This window comes from Vigna umbellata, chromosome 1 (assembly GCF_029865625.1).
Source record: "Vigna umbellata cultivar VRB3 chromosome 1, Vumbellata_1.0, whole genome shotgun sequence".
Classification (NCBI taxonomy): domain Eukaryota; kingdom Viridiplantae; phylum Streptophyta; class Magnoliopsida; order Fabales; family Fabaceae; genus Vigna; species Vigna umbellata.
Window position 1 is genome coordinate 59,956,043 of NC_142165.1, and position 22,616 is coordinate 59,978,658.

Genomic DNA, 22,616 nt, shown 5'->3' on the forward strand with positions numbered 1-22,616 from the left:
GGCGGGTCGTAAAAGAAAAACAACACATCTAAAATTACACTAATCAGAAGCAGCGAAAATATGCCCTTGAGAATGAAAGAAGGTTACACAAAATGTTAACACTTATTTGACCAAGAATTTGAATTTTCTACTTAGCTTTTTTTTTTTTCATGTCTTTATAATACATATAGACATTGATTTCAAAATTTTAAAATATATTAAAAGGAATTTTAATACACCAATATCAGTATATTTTGAATACTCAAAAGAAAAAAAAAATACAAGAAAAATCTAAACCAGATAAAATGAGCTACTGATTTATGCTATTACAAAATAATGTCAGGCAAATTGTCCATAAATATTCGACATATTTTATTTTTAATATAATAAAAAAATTACAATTTTATAAGAAAAACTATTGTTTATAAATATTTAACATTTTATTTTAGATATAAAAAAATAGAATTTTATAATAAATATTGATATATTATTTTTTATTTTGTAAAATTTAAAATTCTTAAATCTGTTTTCATATTAAACTTAACTTTTTAAACAAATATGTGATAATTATTAAATACTAAATACATATTGATATCTCAACTACGAACAAAATTCAAACAACTTACAAAATTAAAAATTTTGTACTAGGATTATAACTTCTGTTTTTTAAATCATACTAAAAGCAAAACAAAATTATCTACTCAATATTTTTAATATGTAGAAACCATGCTAAACCGGCACCTTGGCTTTCAGTTTTAGCATTATGTGACAATAAATGGAGAAAAAAAAACTAAAAAAGAAAACAGAAAGTAGAGAATACACAGCACAATCCTATAACATCAAACAACTTAGATTCCAAACAACAAAGTATAGAGCTTAGTTGTGCCAAACTCACCTATAATTTTGAGTTTGTTCTACTTATGTCCCCCATGCTTTAAAAAGCATCAGCAATGTATTAGGAAAAGTTTTGTTAACTCTACCAAACTTTCCCATAATTTGCAGGTGGTCACCTTATCTAACCTCTGATGTGGGAACTGTTCACTGAATCCACAAGGTATTAGTGGTATTGAAAATAAACAAACTTTATATTGGTTGCTTAGATGTAATTTACTTTAAACATTCATGTTTCCTATCTGAAGGATTTAGGCAGCATGAAATGGAAGAAGAGTAAAACAACCAAGTTTTAACAGAAAAATGAGTTGAAAATCAAGTTAGCCATCTGGGACCAATAGTTTCAATTTTTAAGAGATAATTGCCAAAAAACCATTCTTCTAAGTCAATTCCTCCGAACAGAAACATTGATTACCATAAGCAAAGTTTAGTTGTTCTTATGCTACACTTAGCTCAACTTCGCAAAAAAAATGGCAATCACAGAAGGACAGGGGCTATTTACTATACATAGAAAATTTGACCAACGTTTAAGAGACTCTCATGAGGAACATTGAAGATCACACTATTTTCCCTGCATATCTTCCTAAGAAATGCATATATATAATCAACAGCTATTTTCTTGTAGAACCTTGATTCTCTCCTTGCCCTCACAACTGTGTTTCCTAGAATGTGAACCACCCCAGCATCCCTGCAGCTATTCAAAAATTCAAGTTCATCTACTTCGGTCTGGTTGCTTGTTTGTCCAGAAGACCTGACAGTAATATTCATGTCATGTGGTGATCTAACTGGTACTATTGAATCTACTGAAGACATTGTTAAATCCATAATGGAAGAAACTGTGCTTCCATTGTTATGCAAAAGGCCATCTCTTGGATGCTCTATTTGCTGTCCATACAAACTGTATTCATCTGAATCTGAACATCCTTCCATCATAGACTCGAGCCGAACGAATGTGAACAGATTCTCAAAGAGTTTTCTCTCAAAATCATCATCTTTCTTATGCAGGTCTTTGTAGCCATACCGTGCCACGCATCGAAAGATGTGGAAATTCTTAGGTCCAATTCTCTTGACAAGGAATCTCTCTTCTTCTGGGACTGTGTAGACAGGAAGGTACTTCACGCATACAAAAACAACAACAGAATGAATGGCTGGAAGGTTGGTAATGAAATGAGAAAAAATGTGGGGCACTCCACTTGCAAGTTCTGTGTAGACCAATCCAATTCCAGGAACCCGGACAAGTCCTAAACTTGGGCCAAGACCCAGAATCCATGCCATTGAGACCTTACTATGCATTTCAAACTCATAGCGTTTCACAGTGCCGTAATGCCAAACAGACATAATAATCAGAAATGCTCCAGCAATTGCAAGTGGAACCCACCCACCCTGATCAACTTTGAAGAGGACTGAGGAGAAGTAGGTGCATTCCACAATCAATGATAAACTAGTGAAGATGAGGACAATAATCCAGTGGCAGCGCCACACTAGTATCATGATTAAAATCATAAGGAATGTTGTAACTAGCATTACTATCACAACTGCAGTACCTGTTATGAAAACGATAAATATACAAGTGAGTTCCTAGCATTACAAAATATAACTAGCATGCTGGAAGAAAGGCTGTAATGACACTGTAAAACAAAAGAATTAGACATGTCCAAGAGCATCACAAAGTTTCCTAAACTGTGTTGTTTTGAAACACAAAAATACGAAAGGTAGGGAAAGAATGTTATGGGGCTATTTTGAAAAATTTACTCAACCATTATGATCTGAGAAGAGATCATATTGGTTTATATGAAAATATTTGGTTGCATAAATTCTCTCGAGATTAAAATAAAGGGTACCCACCTTCCAGATAAACACCTCTAATCTTACACAATCGTGGTTAGATCTTATGGTAAAGATTTAGTTCCCATATCCATATACCTCTTGCTCCTCTTTCTCTCTATGTGTGCCTAATTATTGAGTTATGGGAGATTGAGAAACTTTGATATATTTTTGTTATTTTTAGCTGCTGTATTTTGCTTATATAGTTTTATAAAGAATTTTTAATCCCCTCTTATCTGTTCTTGTCTAGATTTTCTTTTACGAGGGCTTCTCTTGGTGTGTGGTTGGACTGGTTCCATTTATAATTCTCCATCTCTTGTGATTCCCACCAACATGGTATGAGATCTTGATCTAACGCCATAAGGAATACCTAGATTTATATTTTGGTAGATCCCTTTACCCTAAACAAATTTTAAAACTGAATTGAAAAACCCTTGCTGCGCTGGTGCAGGTCAATTCCCGTTCACACAAATAGGCTCTATTTCTTGATAGCTGTTAGTAATTTGTATGACCCAGTGAGTCACATCACATTCAGTAGCCTTCATAGGGAGCACACATCAAGCTTATTTCTGTGCTGGTTTTGACCCTACAAAGTGAAAATCATCTCAAGAAAGGTACTACAAAGATCCTGCTGCAAGGGAGTTTATAAACATGATAACTAGTGTGTTTGACCTTATCTTAGTATAGGCTAGGTTTGTCAGTGTATGTACTACACTTGTAAACACCGTAATACGTGCATGTACAAGAAGGCCAATGAGGTTTTTAAGTCAATCCCATTTCACAGTTCTGTCCCTTGATTGTTCCTCTAACAATGTTTCTTGTGCATTTTAACATTTGCAAACAAATATAAAGGGTGGTCCAGTGCACAGGGCTCTCACCTAGTATGTGGAGGGTAAGTGAACGCAGCCTTAAACCCCCCACAAAGCAGAATTGTTTCCAGGACTTGAACCTGTGACGTCCAGGTCACAATGCAGCAACCTTTCTGTTGCTCCAAGGCTCATCCTCATTATCCATCTTGCATATTTAAATGGGTTTCATAAAGGGCCAAAAACACCAAGATATTCAAATGGGATGCACAAAGCATAAGCAGTAATGCTAGGGTTTGTGTATGAACGAACACACATAAACTTATAGGACAAGATCAATATGTCTAAATGGGATATACAAGCTGCACAAAGTTTGTACTACATAATGTAATGTTAACGCTAAGGTGTAGTGCTCATTAGTTGATGCAAGATACTAAATGAAATTACTTACTAATACTTCCACCAAATAAACAAAAAAAAGAAAACTAAGGGTTTGCTTAGATAAAACTTCTTCATGAGCACTTATAAAAAAAAGAAAAAATGAAATTAATTTCTCTATAAGCTAGAATTAGTTTATGTATAATGGTTTATTTAGACAAACTTTTCCATAAGGACTTCTATTGAGAAAAAAGAAGAAAAAATGAGACAGACTCCTCCATAAGTTAAAATTAGCTTCTGCCTAATGTCATTGAAGCTTTCTCATATGATTTCTCAAAGTTTTATTTTTTCACTTGTGCGTGAGACGGAGAAGTTTGTTTCACTTTTTCTCTTATTTCTCTCTTCTGGAAGTCTTTATAAAGAAGTTTGTCCAAACAGACTCTCCTAAGTTAATTTTGTAGAAGCTTTTTCATATTAGCTTCTCCAAAAGCTAATCTTTTGACTTGTGTAAAAGTTTATCTCATTTTTCTTGTTCTTTTTTATTTTCTTTTTGAAGTATTAAGATCCTTTCAATTCTCTTCTTATCAAGCCTAAAATTGAAAAAATTACATCACTTGCATGCTAAAAGCAACAAAAATATTCATCTTAACATTCAGCAAGGGGAAAACTTACCATATGCATTTCCAATCTGGTTTTGATTTTCAAACCCAGCAGTGACAGCTATGCAAAGAACCATAAGGATCCAATTAATATCTGGAACATAAATCTGGCCAAGGAATTTCTTTGATGTATATACAACTTTTACTCTAGGGAAACATCCAAGAGCAAGGGCTTGCTTAATAATTGAAAAAGTTGCAGTTATTGTGGCCTGGCTTGCAACTATGGCTGCCAATGTTGCAACAATAAATACTGGCCAGTATATTTTATCTGCAATACTATGGATAATCAGCATCTAATATATAAACAATTAAAAAATGGAGAATATATCTGCATCATCAAACAAAAAAGGTAGACAATTCCTGTAATAGGTTTATATGCAAAAATATACCATGGCAGCTCTAATATATAAGCAAGCAATGAGAAAAGAAACAAGAAAGTTGGTATTCAAAATCCAACAATTTACTGTAACCATTACATAAAATTGGTGGTATTCCATAGGCGTAAAATTGTGCAGTATAAAATTGAGAACAGGGGGAAGATAATTTAAGAATTGAATTGACCTCTATTTTGATTGTATTTCTTTCCATATTTTTTCTTTTCTATTGATTCCATTCTGTAGTACATTCAAAGGTATTTTACTGACTAAAATTAACTCTTAGATACTATAAGAGTGCTCTAACAGTTACAACTATAAAGAGTCGCATAACTACCACTAAATACTCCTAATAAACCTTCAAAAAACATTCAATCTCCACTAAACACTTGTAAAACACATTATTCAACAAAAATGATAAACCTGATTTGCTAAATTCTGCAATAGAAAAATGAGGCGGTGCTGTGAGGCAAGACATTCTAGTTATCTAATATAGAAACAGAGAAGATATTAAAAAGAAAAACCAACACAGGTTAGGTTTCAGTACTCATACAAATTCTCTCTCTCACACACACATATAACAGAAATAGCCCGTATATCCAAAGTCTAACTTAACCAAAAGGCACAAGACATCATTTATGACTCTCAATATACTCAGTATAATAACTAAGGCATGACTTTGTCCTTTTGGGATGTGTATTATCAGCTTACATTCATTTGAGTTGATAAGGAAAAGTTACATTTTTAACAAAATCTAGCAAAACGCAAGAATGATTTCATTGTAACCTATAGAAAGAAAAGTATAATAAATTAATTAACATAAATTTGAAAATAGGAGGGGGAAAAGGAGAGAAGCATCCATTATGTTTTCAATTCTTAATGTGTCAATACACCTGTTGATTATCAGAATATATTCCTGAAACAGGTTTTGGGATAATTTTGTATCACATCCTTATTTCATCATCGACAATCAAAATATATACACACAGAAGAGCTAGCTGTCAATATAGAAAATAGAAATTAGAAAAAAAATAAACTCCTAAACTTAGGCCAGTAAACAGGTGTGTAGCTAAAATAAAAATTAAAAACAAATATTCTAATAGTAACATATATGCAAATAATAGCCACATAATTCTGGAATCAATTTAACACTGATTCTGGGATTTTCAAAAATTTTCAAAATCCTACAGGTAAATCACAATTCACAGACAAAAATTTCAGTAGAGTGAAAAATGACTAACCTGGAATTGAACGGTAAAAAGCATCTTGAGAATGGCTCAAATTATTCATAAGATAAGCAGCTTGACCAGAATAGGCTAAAAGAAGACAAGGAAATACAACTAGAGTAAATGCAAGCTGTACAGCTGAGACCGGAAAATGGGCTAGGTCAGCAAAAAGAGCTTCTGTCCCTGATATAAGTCATCACAAGATAATTTGTACAGTGCAAAATTATAAATTGTCACTTCATTTATTAATAATTCTGAAATATGCAAAGGAAATCAATAACAATGAAATTGAATAATACCTGTTATGCTGAGCATGATCCCACCAAGGGAAGTCCAGCCTTCTTTTCCTCCTTTTCTAAAATAGCGATATATATATACTGGAGAAAAAGCTTTTAGAACACTGCTTCCGTACTTCCAGATGTTAAAAATACCTATACTTCCAATTAGGAGAAACCAAAGAAGGACAATTGGAGCAAAGAGCCAACTAACTTTATCGGTCCCATAATGTTGCATACTGAAGAACCCAACTAATATCACCACAGCAACCAGCACTACAACACCTATATCAGACAGAAAGAAGCTTTTCAAGACCTATGAGCTTAAAATGAATTCAAGCAATAAATACTTGCACACAGAGAAGTAGCACTTAAAACAATATCTTATAATAGTTGTAGGAAAGGAACATACCACTACTCATTGTAGGCTTGTTTACCTTGATGCCACCAACAGCTGATAAAACTACAACAAAAGATATGGTTATGAATCTCTTCTTAAAATAACTGGAGTTTGTTAAAGCTGATACTATGAAAACAAAAACCTGTTAGCAATAATAAAATTTGGTAAGGATTCCTTTGCAAATTTGCAACACAACATAATCAAACTTAAATGGAATTTTTTTCTTCAAGAAAGAAGTAGAGGCTTGTTTGATTTCAGAAATTAAAGAAAAAAAAAGTGTTTATTTTCTGTATCATTACTACAAACATGTCACTTTATCTTCATTATGTTTATTATATTTTGAAAGATTTGTATATGAAATGGTGAAAACAAAATTTTCAAAGATCCGTTATGTTATAACACCTTGCTTTAATTTCTCCCTTTCTAGTAATTTCTGAATCATTTGATCACCTTAGACTAAAATGAACTCAAGCTCATCTGACATATCAAGCAAAGAAGATATGCCAGATTGAAATTTAAAATTTATAACGATATTTAAGCTAAAAAAAATTCCCTCTACCAAATCAAGCCTTAAAATTACCAAAATAGGAATATCAACAGGCCGACTATCCTGCTGTAGTCTTTCAAGAGAAAAAAAAAATAATACTACATCCTTACAGGTTTCAAATGAATTGTATCCTTACAGCATAGTGTTTTCTCAGAATCTTTCTAAAGTATACATATGGTGTGGGAATCAGATAACGGAAAAGTGATGAATAAAATAGAGTATTTTGCACATATATGGTGGTAAACATAAGAAAAGTTGTATTTTACATGAAAATTGAAACTAGGCACATGACAATCAGTAATAATACATCTACTTGAGAAAATAAAGAGACAACAATATATTTTGAGAGTAGAAAAGGTCTCTCTTAGGTGCTCATGTTTATATACAACAGATCTGTGATATGATGATGAAAAAGGAAAAATTAAAAGACAAGTAAACCTAGCTACAGTTAGGTACTACCCAAAGCAGCATTTGAATAATGTTTATTTAACCTATTCTGAATCTATTCTAACGCATCTAATGAATCGAAAGTCATACTCGTAAGAAGTAATGAACCAACTAGAAAGAACACAGGTTTTCTTAGTGTACTAAGATCAGGAATTCCTTGTCCCTCTCAAGCTTCAGTTTTAAATACATCTTTGTTGCCTACTCTATTATTACAAGTAGAATACAAGGTCATTTTACCAATAATTTATATCCACATCATTGTTCTATTTTGTCATCCCAAAAAATGAATTTGTGATTAATTACCTTCCACAGTTTGGTAAGTCGGCACATGTATGCACACATAATATTTAGAAGCACATGCATTGATAGATATCTTTGCTAAACAACAAGCAAGCTCTAATTATTGAAATATTCTTAATAAAATGGGAATAAGATCAGCTGCAGAAAGAAGGCATACCAGATATAGCTGGGGTAAGAATCCCATCTCCAATAACCATGCAGGTGCCAACAAGAACAAGAATAAGAATGACACTCCTTGCAGATTCTTGTTCCTCTAACCATCTTTTCGTTTTTGCAGCAAAGGACCTTTCATGGAATGTAGACCGACTATATGTCGTTAGCTCTTCATCAGTTCGATGCTGGTTGGGAAGGGTTTTTATCTTTGCATGTCGGCAAAGCAAGGAATAAAGTGCAAATGTTCCACCTGTTCCACAAATGTCAGTTTGATTAAACTTCATTAAAGATCAGCAGTCTGAAGCAAGCATATCTATCTAATGCAACCTATATGAAAAAAAAAAAAAACTTGTGAATTTAATTAAAATTATGAAAGGAAACTGGATAATTTATCAATTAACAAGACACTTGTAAGTGAAAAATGAAACATCATCATTCTTCACTAAACTGTGAATCTGATATACTTATAAGGAATTTTAACAATGAATAATAAAATACTGCAGATATCCAAGGGAAGGCATAAAGCAAGGGGTAATTTTTTCTGGTATTAGGATATCCCTCCCATTTCAGATTGGGATACAAATATTTAGTACAGGGTGTATGTTGTGCGAATCTTCTTTACAGAAAATATCATTAAAACCAGATTCACGAAGCTGAGTTGTTCACATAGAAAAGTTATAATTTTATACTAAGTATTATCTTAAACATATACACCACAAATGAACAAAATAATCCATACCTTGCCCATTGTCATTGGCTCTTAATACAACAAAAACATATTTGAGGAGTGGTACCAAGGTAAGAGAGTAAATAATCAAAGAAAGAGCTCCGATTACATCCTCCTGATCTTTGACACCATTAGGAAATGTATTGTAGAAAACATACAAGGGTGAAGTGCCCAAGTCTCCATAAACTACCCCAAGACTCTGAAATGAAAGCCGCAGGAGCAACAGTGCAGAAAATTTCTGAACAAATAAAACTGTGTTAACAAAGAATTCCATACCAAATCACTTAACAGCTTATTAATGCTATCTGCGCTCTGTAATCTGTGTAACACCAGAATAGCTGGATTTCCTTATCAAATTGACATTACACACACAAGTTGCTTTATGTATTTTCCATTTAAATAAGGCTTCAAATTGTTGTTACAGTTGTGGCCATAGGCACAATTCAGTTTGTCCCTTGATTTTATGGAAAAATTGCAGACTAACGCAGTTGATGCAGCCCCAACTGCAATTGCTCTAAGTATTTGCCTATTGAACAAGACAAATACGGTTTCAAATTCATCACAAATCTCGATATTGTAGGACATTGTGGACAAATGTGGCTGGTGCAGCCCCAATTGCAGTTGTAGAGAGTTCAAAAACCTTGACTTTGCAACCAAAGTACAGTTGCTGACCGGTTTCAAATATATGCTCCGTAGTGCCTTTAAAAGCAGAAAATCTTTCTTGATTAAAAGGAAAACACTAGTTTTCGTTTAATTTGTGTTCTAATGAAGTCCTTGACAATAGCAACTAAGAATACAATTTAAGTGGACTGAAACTAATAATAAGAGCGGACAAACAAAATTAGGGTTACTGTATGCTGCAAAGAGAATACTTCCTAATTCAAACCATGACCAACCAAGGCATAACAACACGGTTGTGTCAGAGCTGCCTAAGTGAGGATAGCTACATTAGTTAAACTTTTAATGTTGGATTGACAATTCAACATAGCAATTATTAATTTTTGTACAAGTTAAGAAAGAACCATAGTTATAAATTATCAATTGCATTCACCCCCCAAGAGTTAACATTAATGACACGACAAATTCAGTAAGAGAAAGAATGTAAAACCAAGGTGCAATGATGCTTCATACTTTTTCTCTGTACATATTTTTAAGCCTTCCTGCCTCTTCATCCATAGGCTGGTCAAGCTTCTGATCCAAATCCCACATGCTACCTTTGATATCACTATCTTCATCAGTATCTACTCTTGAACTCATTTTCAGCTCAGATACTTGTAAGTTTCTAACCGGTACAGCTATTCAGCCTTATGTTCTCCTTTTTCAAGAGTCGCTACACCCCTTAAGAAAATTAAACAGAAAAAGTTGACAGAAAAACCTTCGGGCCTTAAATTTAAAGTCACTTGAAATCCATGCCAACAGCAACCACGGATCCAAACCACCCTAAAACATCTGGAAAAGAAACAAAAATTGAATTAGAAGTCCATAGCATCTATGAAAAAAAGATGAGAGAAAAAATGCCAACTTGCAAACGAAAATCAACACAAAAATTTACACCCTTATATTGACCAGGCTCGGACTACCAAAAACTTAATCAGAAACTAGGATAAAAAGTATCAAACTTTTCCAAGCCTACATACATATGCATGGTAGAATACAAATTAAGATTGAAAATTATCTTGATCAGAAAAATACCCTAATGAAAATGTAAATTTTGTAACTGAGAAACACAAATTTGGTCCATGCAACTATACCCTTTTGATGAAAAACAGGAAACCTTCTTGTTTGCAGGTGTTATCTGATCCAAGCCCCACCAGTCGTCGCATAATCTGATAATTGCTGCTGAAATTTCCAAAGTGAAGTGTCTGAAAAAAGTTTTCTTTTGTTCCTCCCAGGTCTTGAAAACTAAAAATCCATCTCAATCTGAGTCCTGAAAATTTAAGGGATGAGCAAAGACATGCAAGGCTCTTCACTGGAAATGAAGATTGCAACAGAACAGAAATAGAGTGTCCTTCTGCTGAGCTTGTATTAGCCTTTTACGGTAAGTGAGAACTATTTTCTCTTGAAAGCTAGCAGACAAAAAATCTCAGAGTGATAGAGAGAGAGAGAGAGGGACAAACCCAGAAGAACAAAACTATAGAGTTGTATTATATTTCCAAACTATAATATAGAGAGAGAATGTGCGAGTATGTAGAACAGGGAGATGAGAGAGAGAGAGAGACGTGGATGTGGGACCAAAGAGTAACTTTTTATTATTATTTGTTTTTGTATTATTATTTTTTATTTATTTTCTCTTTACTTTTATACTTTTTACCATCGTGCTGTCCTTTTATCCGTTATTATTAAATATTAGGTTAAATTCTATTTGTGTACTCTTATAAAAATTTAATTAAATCTTTAATTTTTATTTAGTTTAATTTAATATTTTAATTTTTAAAAAAATCTTATTAGGTTGTTTTCATTAGATTAATGTTAAACTTTTGTTAAAATTTATACATCAAATATATTTAAAAAATCTAAATATTCAAATTAATTTTATATTTTAATAGAATGATTGGGTGTATAAATTTTAATAGAAGTTTAATATCAATGTCATAAAAATAAGTTAATTGAATATTTTTAAAAACTAAAAGACTGAATTCAATTATATAAAAATTAAAGATTTAATTAAATTTTTAAGAAAAATTAAAGGATTTATTTTAGTCTAAATTTTTCTAATTAGAATTCAGATGCACATTAAAAATAGTAATTAAAAGAAGTTCTAGAATTGGCCAACTTGGATCAAAATTCTATGAGTGGTTTATTGCAATCTTTTGGATGACTAAATTGGTCAAGAGTTTGTTTGAGTGAATTATTTAAGAGATCAAAATTATTCAATCGAGTTTTATTACATACTTCAAATAATAGAGTTGTCAAACTACATTACCGTGGTTGAGAATATAAGACAAATTACAAAAATATGTTTTTAATTTTTACTCTTAAAAAAGTTTTTTAATTCATATATATAATTCTTTTTACTCTGTTGATAATAACTAAATTACAAAATAGTTGAAAGTATTCATTTTGAATTGGGTATCTTTGTCATCGTTTCGTCATAAACATACTTTTTAAGTCTTATGTGGCTTTTTCAACTCTCAAATTAAGATTGTTTGTTTTACTTATGGTAGGTAGGCTTTTGAATGATGGTTTTGGTGGACATAATTCTGTTTTCCGATAGAACTTTGGTCATATTTTTCTTCTAACTTTCTTCATAATCACAGCTATAGTTTAAGAAAACAAATTTATTTTAATTATAAACATTAAAATTTTAAGAGGAATAAAATATATATTACTCTAATTAACAATGGTAATTATACAATAGTAATTTTAAAAAATATATAAAAGTCTTAGGTTGTGTTCGCTTGTGAAGAATATATTGTTCAGCACGACTTGTGTAGACGGATTGGGAAGCAAAGTCATGTTCGTTTGCAAGGATTTGAAAGAAGGAAAAAGCGCGGATTTGTAGGATATATCACTTTTTGAATCATCGCAGATGTGCAAGGATTTATGATGATTTATGAGTAATTTATATGTTTGTCCTCCTTCCATTTGATAATGGAGTAATTCAGTATGAATAATCAAATTTTGAAGAGAAAGACCAAATCCTCATCTTGTATTCGGACAGCACATATTCAAATCCAGACCAGTGTATTCAAATTATGCAGCATTATTTAAATAATAATAATAATAATAATAATAATAATTATTATTATTATTATTATTATTATTATTATTTCAATTTACTAAATTAATATTTTTTTACATTTTAATAATTAATTTTAATTTTTTTCTTCTTATAAACATTTTTACAATTAAATATAACATTAACAAATAATATTTTATATTACTTTAATAACTAACCGTATTTGGTAATTTTTAATTTTTATCAATTAAACTAATTTTTTAAATCTGTCACATCAATCAGATCTTACACTAATTCTCACAAACTTTACTTCAAATTTTACTTCTAAATTTACTCTCAATTACCCACAGATTCACTCAAAAAAACAATAAAAAAATTACCCTCAAATTCATTGAAATCCATTCAAATCATCTCTCCTAAATCGTTAAAAAACAAAGCCTTCAAGCGGATGATTATTCACTGAACAATTATATTGGCAGTTGATTATATTGGCAGTTGACGGCGTCAACTACTTATCATTTATTGTAAAATAAAAGAAAATGTAAGTACTCAAATTGTTTTGTATCCCTACTTTACTATTATTTTCGTGAAATAAAAAAGAAAAACATTTGCAGTTTAATAAAAGAACAAGCTGTATGAAAAGACTTTATGTCTGTCTTGCTAAAGAATTTATTAGTAACATTAACTATATGGTGTTTTTGTAGAACTTATTTTAAAGCATCAAATTCTTGTGAATACTTTGTTTTAATGAAATTCCATCTGATGTCAATTATTATTAATCGATACAATTAAATAAGAAATTAAAGAAGTTTATATATGACAAATAATAATGCTACAATGCTATATATCGATTAATAATATGTGATTAAATGGAAAAAAGGTGTGATGTGAATTAATTGATAAATTGAAACTATAATGGCTAATTCTCATACTTGGAATCAATTTCGTCTAATAAAAGATAAAATAATTTAGATTTAAACTCTCGGTTGGTTTTCAAATTTGTTAGAGAATTTTAAGTGGGTCCTCATATTTTAAACGGTTTCAATTGGATCATATTATTTGTAAAATTGAGTCAATTTTACCCTGTCTGTTAAGTTGTGATGGAAAGAGTTAACTTGAGCTGAGCTCTAATTATTTTTAAGAGAACGTGTCATTGTGATTAAATTGATTGAATAACGTGTTTTACCATCTCAATTCCACGTAACATTTAAAAATGTGTGTGAAACTTTTGACTGGAAGAAGAACTTTTCCTCTCTCTCCCTCCGCATCCTCCCCCATCGTTGCTCTACCGGCGTCACCACCACCACCAACTACCGTCCAATGAAACACCAAATATTCAAAACTTTTCCCCTCTCGCCTACAACATCATGTGCCCATGGTTCTTCAAATCCCGTCGTTCAGTACACCCCAAGCGACGCTATTTTAGTGTAAGAGAAGCTCTTTTCTGGAGACCAGAACTTATGTCAATTTAAGCCTATATACCAACCGAAAATCAGGCTGGAAAAATTCTGGGGGTATTGAAGGAGGGTAGTACTTCTTGGCCATATATAGGGATGGCAACGGGTCGGGTCGGGCACGGATAGTGCCTACCCGCAACCCGACCCGACAAAAAAAAATCCACCCGCTACCCGACCCGCTACTCGCACGGATACCCGCTTAAAAAATATCCGCGGGTATTTTAAAACCCGCGGATACCCGTGGATATCCGCGGATACCCGCAAATATTAAAAAAATATATATTTTAATAAATTATTAAAATAAAATTTAAATAAAATTATAAAATATATATAAAATATAATATAAATTAAATTAAATATAAATTTTAATTAAATTTTAATTAAATTTAATATTGTAAAATATAAATTAATGTTAATTTTAATTAAATTTAACTTAATAAAATATAAATTAAATTTTTATTTTTATTTTTTTGCGGGTAGCGGGTATCCGCGGGTACGGATAGTATAATATCCGCACCCGACCCGTTTATAAGCGGGTATTAAAATATCCGCTACCCGCGGGTTGCGGGTAATAAATATCCGCAGGTATCAACTATCCGTCGCGGATTTTATCCGCGGGCGCGGATTTTTTTGCCATCCCTAGCCATATATTTGTACTGAAACACAAATAAATTGTGAGAAATCACTCAAAACATATCACAGATAGGAACAACAAATTTAGCAGAAGTTGTTTACCTTGTGCTAGCTGTATTTCTCCCTGAAATAAAATTTGAGTTAGACCTGTTACCACATCAGCCATTTACATGTTGAGGACCAGAACAAGTTTGATTAGTTTATCTGTATTCATTAAAAATTGTCATGTAGTAAACCTTGTTAGCACATAAAATTCGTTTACTAAATGAAAAGCAGACATCATTGAACCTGATCATATGTAAAAGTGGTGTGTACAAAAACAACAAAGTTCACACTTTACTGGTTAGAATAAGCAAACACATATTTGAGGTAATACATTAAGTAGAAGAAAATGTAAATCCGTACCATCTTTCAGTTGGGACTGTTGTTCCAAGGCTTGAATCCTCAATTTGTACTCATTGTTCTCACTTTTAAGCGCTGAATTGTCCATATGCAGACAAGTACAACAAAAGAAACGAGAGAAAAAGAATAAAGGAATGATGAAAGGGAACATTTTATTCATCACAGTAAAATATAGATGACAATTTGATGAAAAATATCGGCTGAACTCAGAAGGCACGCACCTATAATTTGGTAAATTGAGTAGACAATGTGGTTGACTCTGTCTGAAGTGTTTGGACTTTAAGCTCCAATTCAGAAATGTATCGCATCTTCCGCTCTTTCGAGCAAGCAGCAGATAGCCTATTGGCCAAAATCCTAGACAAATATTTTAGAGTCTTAGTTGTTTTCCACCAAATGAGAACGACATAAAAACAGTAAAACATAAGACTATTGTTACCTTTTTTCACGTTTAGGATCAACCATGGCAATTTCAACAAGTTTATCATTCTCCTTTATTTTCTTTAGCTCCTCCGAGCTGAATTCACCATTTCCAAACTCTATGCTTGTTTCAGATGTCTTACCCTCTAGTGAATTGCTAGGCGAGTGTTGACCACCCCGGTTTTGCAGAGGAAGAAGTTTAGGTGATTCATTTCCAATTAGGGTGTGAGGGTGGTATACCATAGGGTTTCTGATTCTCTGCAACACCCAATTGACTAACAGGCACAACAATATTCAATCGATTTGGGGGCCTGAGATTTGCTCCCGATGATGAACCAAAACCACTACCATTTCGTTTCAAATTACTTTGATCAACACCTTCCATTGACTCAACAACGGCCAACCCTTCTACTCAAAAATCACAACTTTCAACAAAGTATAAATTTGGCCAAAAAAATTGCAGAAGCGACTATAAGTGATGGAGCATAACAAAGCATACTATACTCCAAGAGAGACAATTCCGCAATAGTTTGTCAAGCACTCAAGTTGCAGCGAAGAAAGATGATTTTTGGGCCAATGGGCGTCTCAGCGGCAATGTCTTTACGGCGAAGAGGGTTTTCGTCCTTCGGTGTATCACGGTGCGAGACTCTCAGTTTCGATTGGGGATTTTTGGGATTGTTCATCTAAGCTTCTCTGCAGGTATGGATCTGATATTGCTTGGTCCGCGGCTGTGGTTGAAGAGGATCTAGATAATGAAAATGGTGACCGTGGCGGTGGCGGTGACGGTGGACCCTAATCTGAAGATAACTAAAACCCTTTCTCATATGTCACAATGTCTTAAATTAAATAAAATTTCACATAATTAAACATTTTGATATCGGCGTGCAACACGTTAGCCACTATTAACGTCGTCAGTGAAGATTTAACAAACATAATTTAATTGGCTCAATTTTTTAAAATATTTGGACTCAATTGACTCAATTTTATAAATAATATGATTCAATTGAGATCGTTAAAATACAAGGACTCACTTGAGATTTTTCAACAAACTTAATAACCAACGGAGGGTTTAAACTAATAATTTAAAATTTAATAGTGAATGAAAATGATTTTAATTTGTGATCATTTAATGGATACTGTGGGACTTACATAAAACAAGAACGTGAGTTTATTAATGGTGTTGATTTGAAAATGTTGATGGTGAAGAATGCATTACCATGTTTATGAAGAATTTGAACCTTAAAAGATGTTATGAATAGAAGTGTTAATGGAAAATTTGAAATAAGGTATGGAATCATGTGCAGTGTCAGACTACAAGTGAAAGCAGGGAAGGACCATTTGCAGATCATAGGACAGAGGTAAAGTGTCTTTTATTTGTGCTGAATCTTATCTATGCAATTTTCTATGAGTGTTGAAAAAAGCGTGTTCAGTTGGGCCTCATCCAAGCAACAATTTTAATGATGCATAATTATTTGTTTGAATTTTAATAGTCTACAACTTGATAATGCAAGAAATAGGAATGAGTCTAATGTATAGACCTAATACACTAATTTGGGTTGCCAAGAGCTACTTATATCCCCTAATCAAAATGATAAGAAATTTCCTACCTAAACCTAGTTTTAGGGGAAAAAATTTCAAATCATGACGACATGATGCATTTGAATTGCCTGTTATTTTAAATTTATCAAATTTTATTTTATTATTTGATTAGAATATTACCATTACTTTCAAATATAAAAGCTATTACATGCACATCCAAAGCCCTTCGTTGCATCCCATAATTACCTTGATAACCTTTTGAAAATCTGCAAATGAAGAAATTTTTAACTAAAATTATTGAAAATTTAAAACCAAAACCTTACACTTCCAAATAGTCACTTTCGTGGTTATGTAAATAAAACCCTCTCTCGCGCTTTCATCCCAACAGCCTCCCTTATTCCTGATTGTGTAAGTTTGTCCTCGTCCATGGGTGCATTTCATTTGGCGCAACTCTTTCGATCTGTGCCCTCCACTGGGAACTTGATATCTGCATTTGAAGTCGTCCATCACCACAGATGTGTGAATTTGTCCTTGTTTGGATTGAACGCCTTAATCGTAATAGTTAACCGAAGTTCGAATTACGATTACGGTCTCGTTGGCGTTCAAACATCGATTAAGGCGAAATTCGAACGCCGCAGAAGGCGATGCCATGTTTCGAGATTTACTTTGTTTATTTTTCTTTTTTTCTGTTTTTGTTATTTTAATTTTGTTTTTAATTTTAATTTGTTAAGTTTTTTATTTTTTTTCTGTATTTATATATTGTAATATTTTAAAATATGTATGAAATAAATAATTGTTATATATTTATTTAAATATTATATATTATGTAATATTTTTGTTTGTTAAATTTTTTATTTTGAATTTGTAATTTGTGTCATTTTTTAAATTTATTTACGTATTGTTTATTATTTAATTATTTAAAGTTGTTAAAACTTTTTTCTTTGTTTGTTATTTAAATTTTAATTTGTAATTTTATTTATATATTTTATTGTTTTTATTAATTATTAGTTTTATTGATTTTATTACTTATTTGTTAATTATTGATTTTATTTTTTATTTTGAATATGTTTGAAATGAATAATTTGTTAAATAATTTGTATGTGGGAGGTACAAAGCATTTGATACGTATGAGGAAATACATTGTTAATGACGTTCATTAAAAGGTATCTGTAAGTGACAACAATGCGTGGATCGTCCACTGAATCCAATAAGTGCACTAAATCAGAATGTGTCCAAAACAGATCACTAACCACGTCCGAATTCTCCAAAGATATACTCTACTAGATATATTTATCTCTATCTAACATCATCATCAATTGTTACATTTCAGTTCTCGACCCTCTCAAAGATCATTTATATGTGTACCTTGTAGTATATATTTGCTTTATATTTGTTGTAGGTATCAGTGAGTCGCGCAGCAGAATAAAAATATTGATTTAAGAGCGGAAAGCGTGTTACGGTCAATAGCCAAGTTAAATTAGTTTCTTTTAAAATTGTGAATTTCTTTTAAGACTTTTAACAAACAGTTTGTATGCTAAAGAGTAAGGGTTCAAGAAAATCAACACAGAAACTTTATCCTGGTTCGAATCAAAAGATTCTACGTCCAGTCATTAATCACTATGAATAGTGATTAACCTTGTTCACAAAATATGGTTTTCAAATTACAATCAGATAATCAAAATAAGCAAAGAATAGAAAACACCTTCATTCGACAAACAAACGGAAGAACCTTCCTTCGACGAACGGAAGAAATTGTTCATCCAACTTGAAGAGAACCGCTTTGATCTTAGACACACTAAGCGCGAGCTTCTCCTATTCACAAGACTTGACTTAAGCAACTCTATCACTTGAGAACTTCCTCAAACAAATTCTATATTGTCAAATGACATAGATTCCTTTTCATAGAGTTTTCCTTAGGCACATAGTTCTAATACTCTCAAATGAAAAGTTACAGTTTAAGAGTTGTGAAGACCTCTATTTATAAGCTCAAGTTCGTGCATGGTCAAAAACTGAAAAGATATCTCCCAACTGTTAGTGATAATCGATTATCATAAGTGATAATCGATTATTTGTGTCCGTTATGAGATTTTCAAAAAGTGATAATCGATTATTCTGAGGGATAATCGATTATTTGCGCGACCTGGACAATATTAAATCAAACAGGGATAATCGATTATTTTGAGCAATAATCGATTATTTACGCGAGCAACTCTTTTCTAATAAAGCTCATGATAATCGATTATTACACCAAATAATCGATTATTTGCGCAAGCATCTTCTAAACAGGAAAACTTCTAAGTATTTTTACATAAACAAAGTTATTCCTATACAATTGATTCTACAAAATGCTTTTAAAGAACTACAACAAGAGTCTTCAAGTCTTCATCTTGTAACATCATCAAAACTTTAATATCTTCAAGAAACCAATGCCCCTCATTGGTAACAGTTGTGACATTATCATCTTTATGTTACTTGAGAGTCAAAGAATATTTGAGGGTTTTACTAAACTTTTAGTCATGTAAAAAAGAATTGAGTGTTCATTAGCATATTTAACCTCCTAGCGAAAGGATGACAAACCAAACTTTGTGTTAATTCATGGTTGTGATAGCCGCACATAATTGTTAAGACCCAACCTTCTCCTTTAGGTTTACCCCTCAACTTAAATGGACACTCACATTTTCTTGTGTCGGACACACTAAGATGAACATCTGGTTTATACTTCCTATATTTTTCACTCCTTTCACAACCTAACCAAACGAATGTCTTTCTTCCAACTTCACTCGTTATTGTGTCAGATCTTACAATGACAATTTACAAATCCAAGGTCGAATGCAATCGTTTGAACCAAGTCAATTAAATTGTCACGAGAAAAAACTTATTTGTATAATCACCCTCAATCACTTCATTTACAAAAGAACAAAATTCAAACACAAAACTTAAATTTATTTGAGAAATAACTAATTCAAATCAATAGTTATCCACCTTATAATATTAAATACAACCTACAATAAACATTAACATATTAAAATTTAACTACTAAAAAAGAAACCTAACATATTAAACTTTATATAATAAATCAAAAAAACATATATTATAAACATTACGACATAAATTAAAAATTAAATAAAAAACAATAAAAAATAATATTAATGATATTATAATTACAAAAATTTAACACATTATCAATTACATTAAATTCTAAAAATATTATTACATATTATAAACGATGTAATAAATAACAAATAAATAATAATAAAATATTTTAAAATTTAAATAAAAATTATCAAATATAAAGATATTATAAATTAAATTAAAAGAAAAAAATTAACACATAAAAAAATTTATGTAATAAATACAAAATAACAAAAAACTAGTACAAACTAAAACTAAATAAAAAAAACTTATTCAAAATTAAATAAACATTAAAATCTATAACACGTATAAAACATTAAAACCTTAATAAAAAATAAAAAAATCAATAACAAAATAATAATTACTACATAAAAATAACACCTACAAAATTAACTAAGACATCATAAATAACAAAAATATTAAAAACGAAATAAAAAAATAACATGACATATTAAGAAATTAATAACACATTAATTTATAAGTATATAAACCATTAATATATTATAAATTAAATACAAAATACTTAAAATAATTTTTTTATAAAAAATAAAATATCTAAAATATATAAGTAAAACGGTTAAGAAGTGAACTTTAAACTTAACACATCCCCACAAAATCGGCTTATAAGGTGAAATTTGCACCTACTTATATATTATAAGTTGGCCTTATCTCTACTCGATGTGAGACTTCTAACACACCCCTATGCGCAACAAAAAAATATCGATAGGATAGGCTTAAACCATAGCTCTGATACCATGTTAAGAAGTGTACTATAAGCCTAATTCACCCCCACAAAATTAGCTTGTAAGGTGAGATTTGCAGATATTTTTTCTGACATAGCACATATTCCATTTATATTTACGAGAATAGCATATTGTGCTTTATAAATTACCTAGATAGCACACTTTTTTTCTTAGGTGACCGAATTCTAAGTTAGATTTTTTTTATATAACTTTAGGTTAGAATTCGGTTTTTGAGTTATATATATGTGCGCTGTCTAGGTAATTATAAAGCACAATATGCTATTCTCGTAAATATAAATGGAATCTGTGTTGTCAGAAAAAAAATCGAGTTTTGCACCCACTTATATATTATAAATTGTCCTTATTTCTATTTGACGTGGGACTTCTAACAAAAACAACGTAGTATATAAAAAAAAACATACCAATTATTAAATAAAAATAACACATAAAAATCACATAATAAATAAAACATAAAAAATAAAATATAACAAACAATATTACAATTTAAATGATGTACATAAAACATTAACATATTATAATTTAAGTACAAAATATTTTAAACATATATATTGTAAAAATTATATATATAAGTTTAAACAGTAAAACAAATAATATATATATAGAAAAACATAACAAGTATTAAACAAATAAAAAATGTATAAAAACACATTACCGAAAAAAAATACGCTAAAAAAACATAACAAATATTAAACATATAAAAACACATAATTAAAACTCGAAGTTTTAACCCAACTTTCGGTTAAGAATTTCTAACATATTATAATTTAAATAAAAAATATTTTAAACATAATATTTATTATATATATATATATATATATATATATATATATATATAATTATAAAAGTAAAACAACATAATATATAAAAAAACATAATAAATATTATAAAAACATCAAATAAAAAACATATAAAAACACATCAAAACTGATGAAATATAAACACACACAATGTATATAAAAACACATAATATATATAAAAAACCAAATCAAATATGAAATACATAACAAATAAAAAATACATAAAAACACAAAATACAAAGAATCAAAATAATATGACCAAAACTTAGAAATACACTGAACCTTAACCGAACTTTGAAGTTTGCCTCACTGACGTTCAAACGCTGGTTGAGGCCTGTCGCAATTCGAACTGCGACGACTCTCAACTGGCGTTCAAACGTCAGTGAGGCCTTAACCTAACTTTGAAACTCGGTTAAGGGTTTTTAACTTAAAATTTACCTTCAATGAAGTCTTTTAAGCTGCAACGCACAACACCACACACCGGAAACAACACCACCACCACCGGACCATCACCACTGGACCACCACCACCGGACCATCACCACCGGACCACCACCACCGGACCACCACCAATAACACACCGGGACCACTACCGTAACCACCAATGCCCACCAATGATCATAGGGACCACAAGTGGAATGAACACAAGCATAAACAAAAATAACAGAGAAAAACATAGCAAAACGAGTAGGTTGCAGTGTGTTTTCAAAATGTGGAGAGGCGGGGGAGGAGGGGGGGAGGTACAAGTATACATACTAATTGAAAATAATTTTATTCATATTAATAAAATATCTTTATTAGCAATTGAAAT

The 22,616-nt window shown here is 31.2% G+C and overlaps 1 protein-coding gene across 3 annotated transcripts; it reads right to left on the reverse strand.

The window, feature by feature from the left end:
* Nucleotides 1–1,178: 1,178 nt before the first annotated feature.
* Nucleotides 1,179–11,126, reverse strand: LOC124844950 (potassium transporter 11-like). Of its 3 annotated transcripts, none has more exons than XM_088103940.1 (9): nucleotides 10,761–11,126; nucleotides 10,118–10,435; nucleotides 8,999–9,224; nucleotides 8,264–8,509; nucleotides 6,825–6,875; nucleotides 6,437–6,697; nucleotides 6,153–6,320; nucleotides 4,551–4,805; nucleotides 1,179–2,414 (listed from the first exon to the last, which is right to left on the reverse strand). In XM_088103940.1, the coding sequence occupies exons 2-9, from the start codon at nucleotides 10,241–10,243 to the stop codon at nucleotides 1,372–1,374; spliced, it is 2,376 nt and encodes a 791-aa protein (XP_087960066.1). In that variant the 5' UTR covers nucleotides 10,244–10,435; nucleotides 10,761–11,126; the 3' UTR covers nucleotides 1,179–1,371. The 3 variants fall into 3 exon arrangements, with proteins under 3 accessions (XP_087960066.1, XP_087960067.1, XP_047177925.1); XM_088103941.1 differs by having other exon boundaries at nucleotides 6,825–6,866; nucleotides 10,738–11,126; XM_047321969.2 differs by having other exon boundaries at nucleotides 10,738–11,126.
* Between the last annotated feature and the right edge of the window lie 11,490 nt (nucleotides 11,127–22,616).

Excerpts from the sequence above, each read along its gene's own strand:
- LOC124844950 (XM_088103940.1), bottom strand. The coding sequence starts at position 10,243 with ATGAGTTCAAGAGTAGATACTGATGAAGATAGTGATATCAAAGGTAGC. Across the intron at positions 9,225-10,117 it reads AAAATATGTACAGAGAAAAA|AAATTTTCTGCACTGTTGCT; the intron begins GTATGAAGCATC and ends TTATTTGTTCAG. Across the intron at positions 8,510-8,998 it reads AGCCAATGACAATGGGCAAG|GTGGAACATTTGCACTTTAT; the intron begins GTATGGATTATT and ends TTTGTGGAACAG.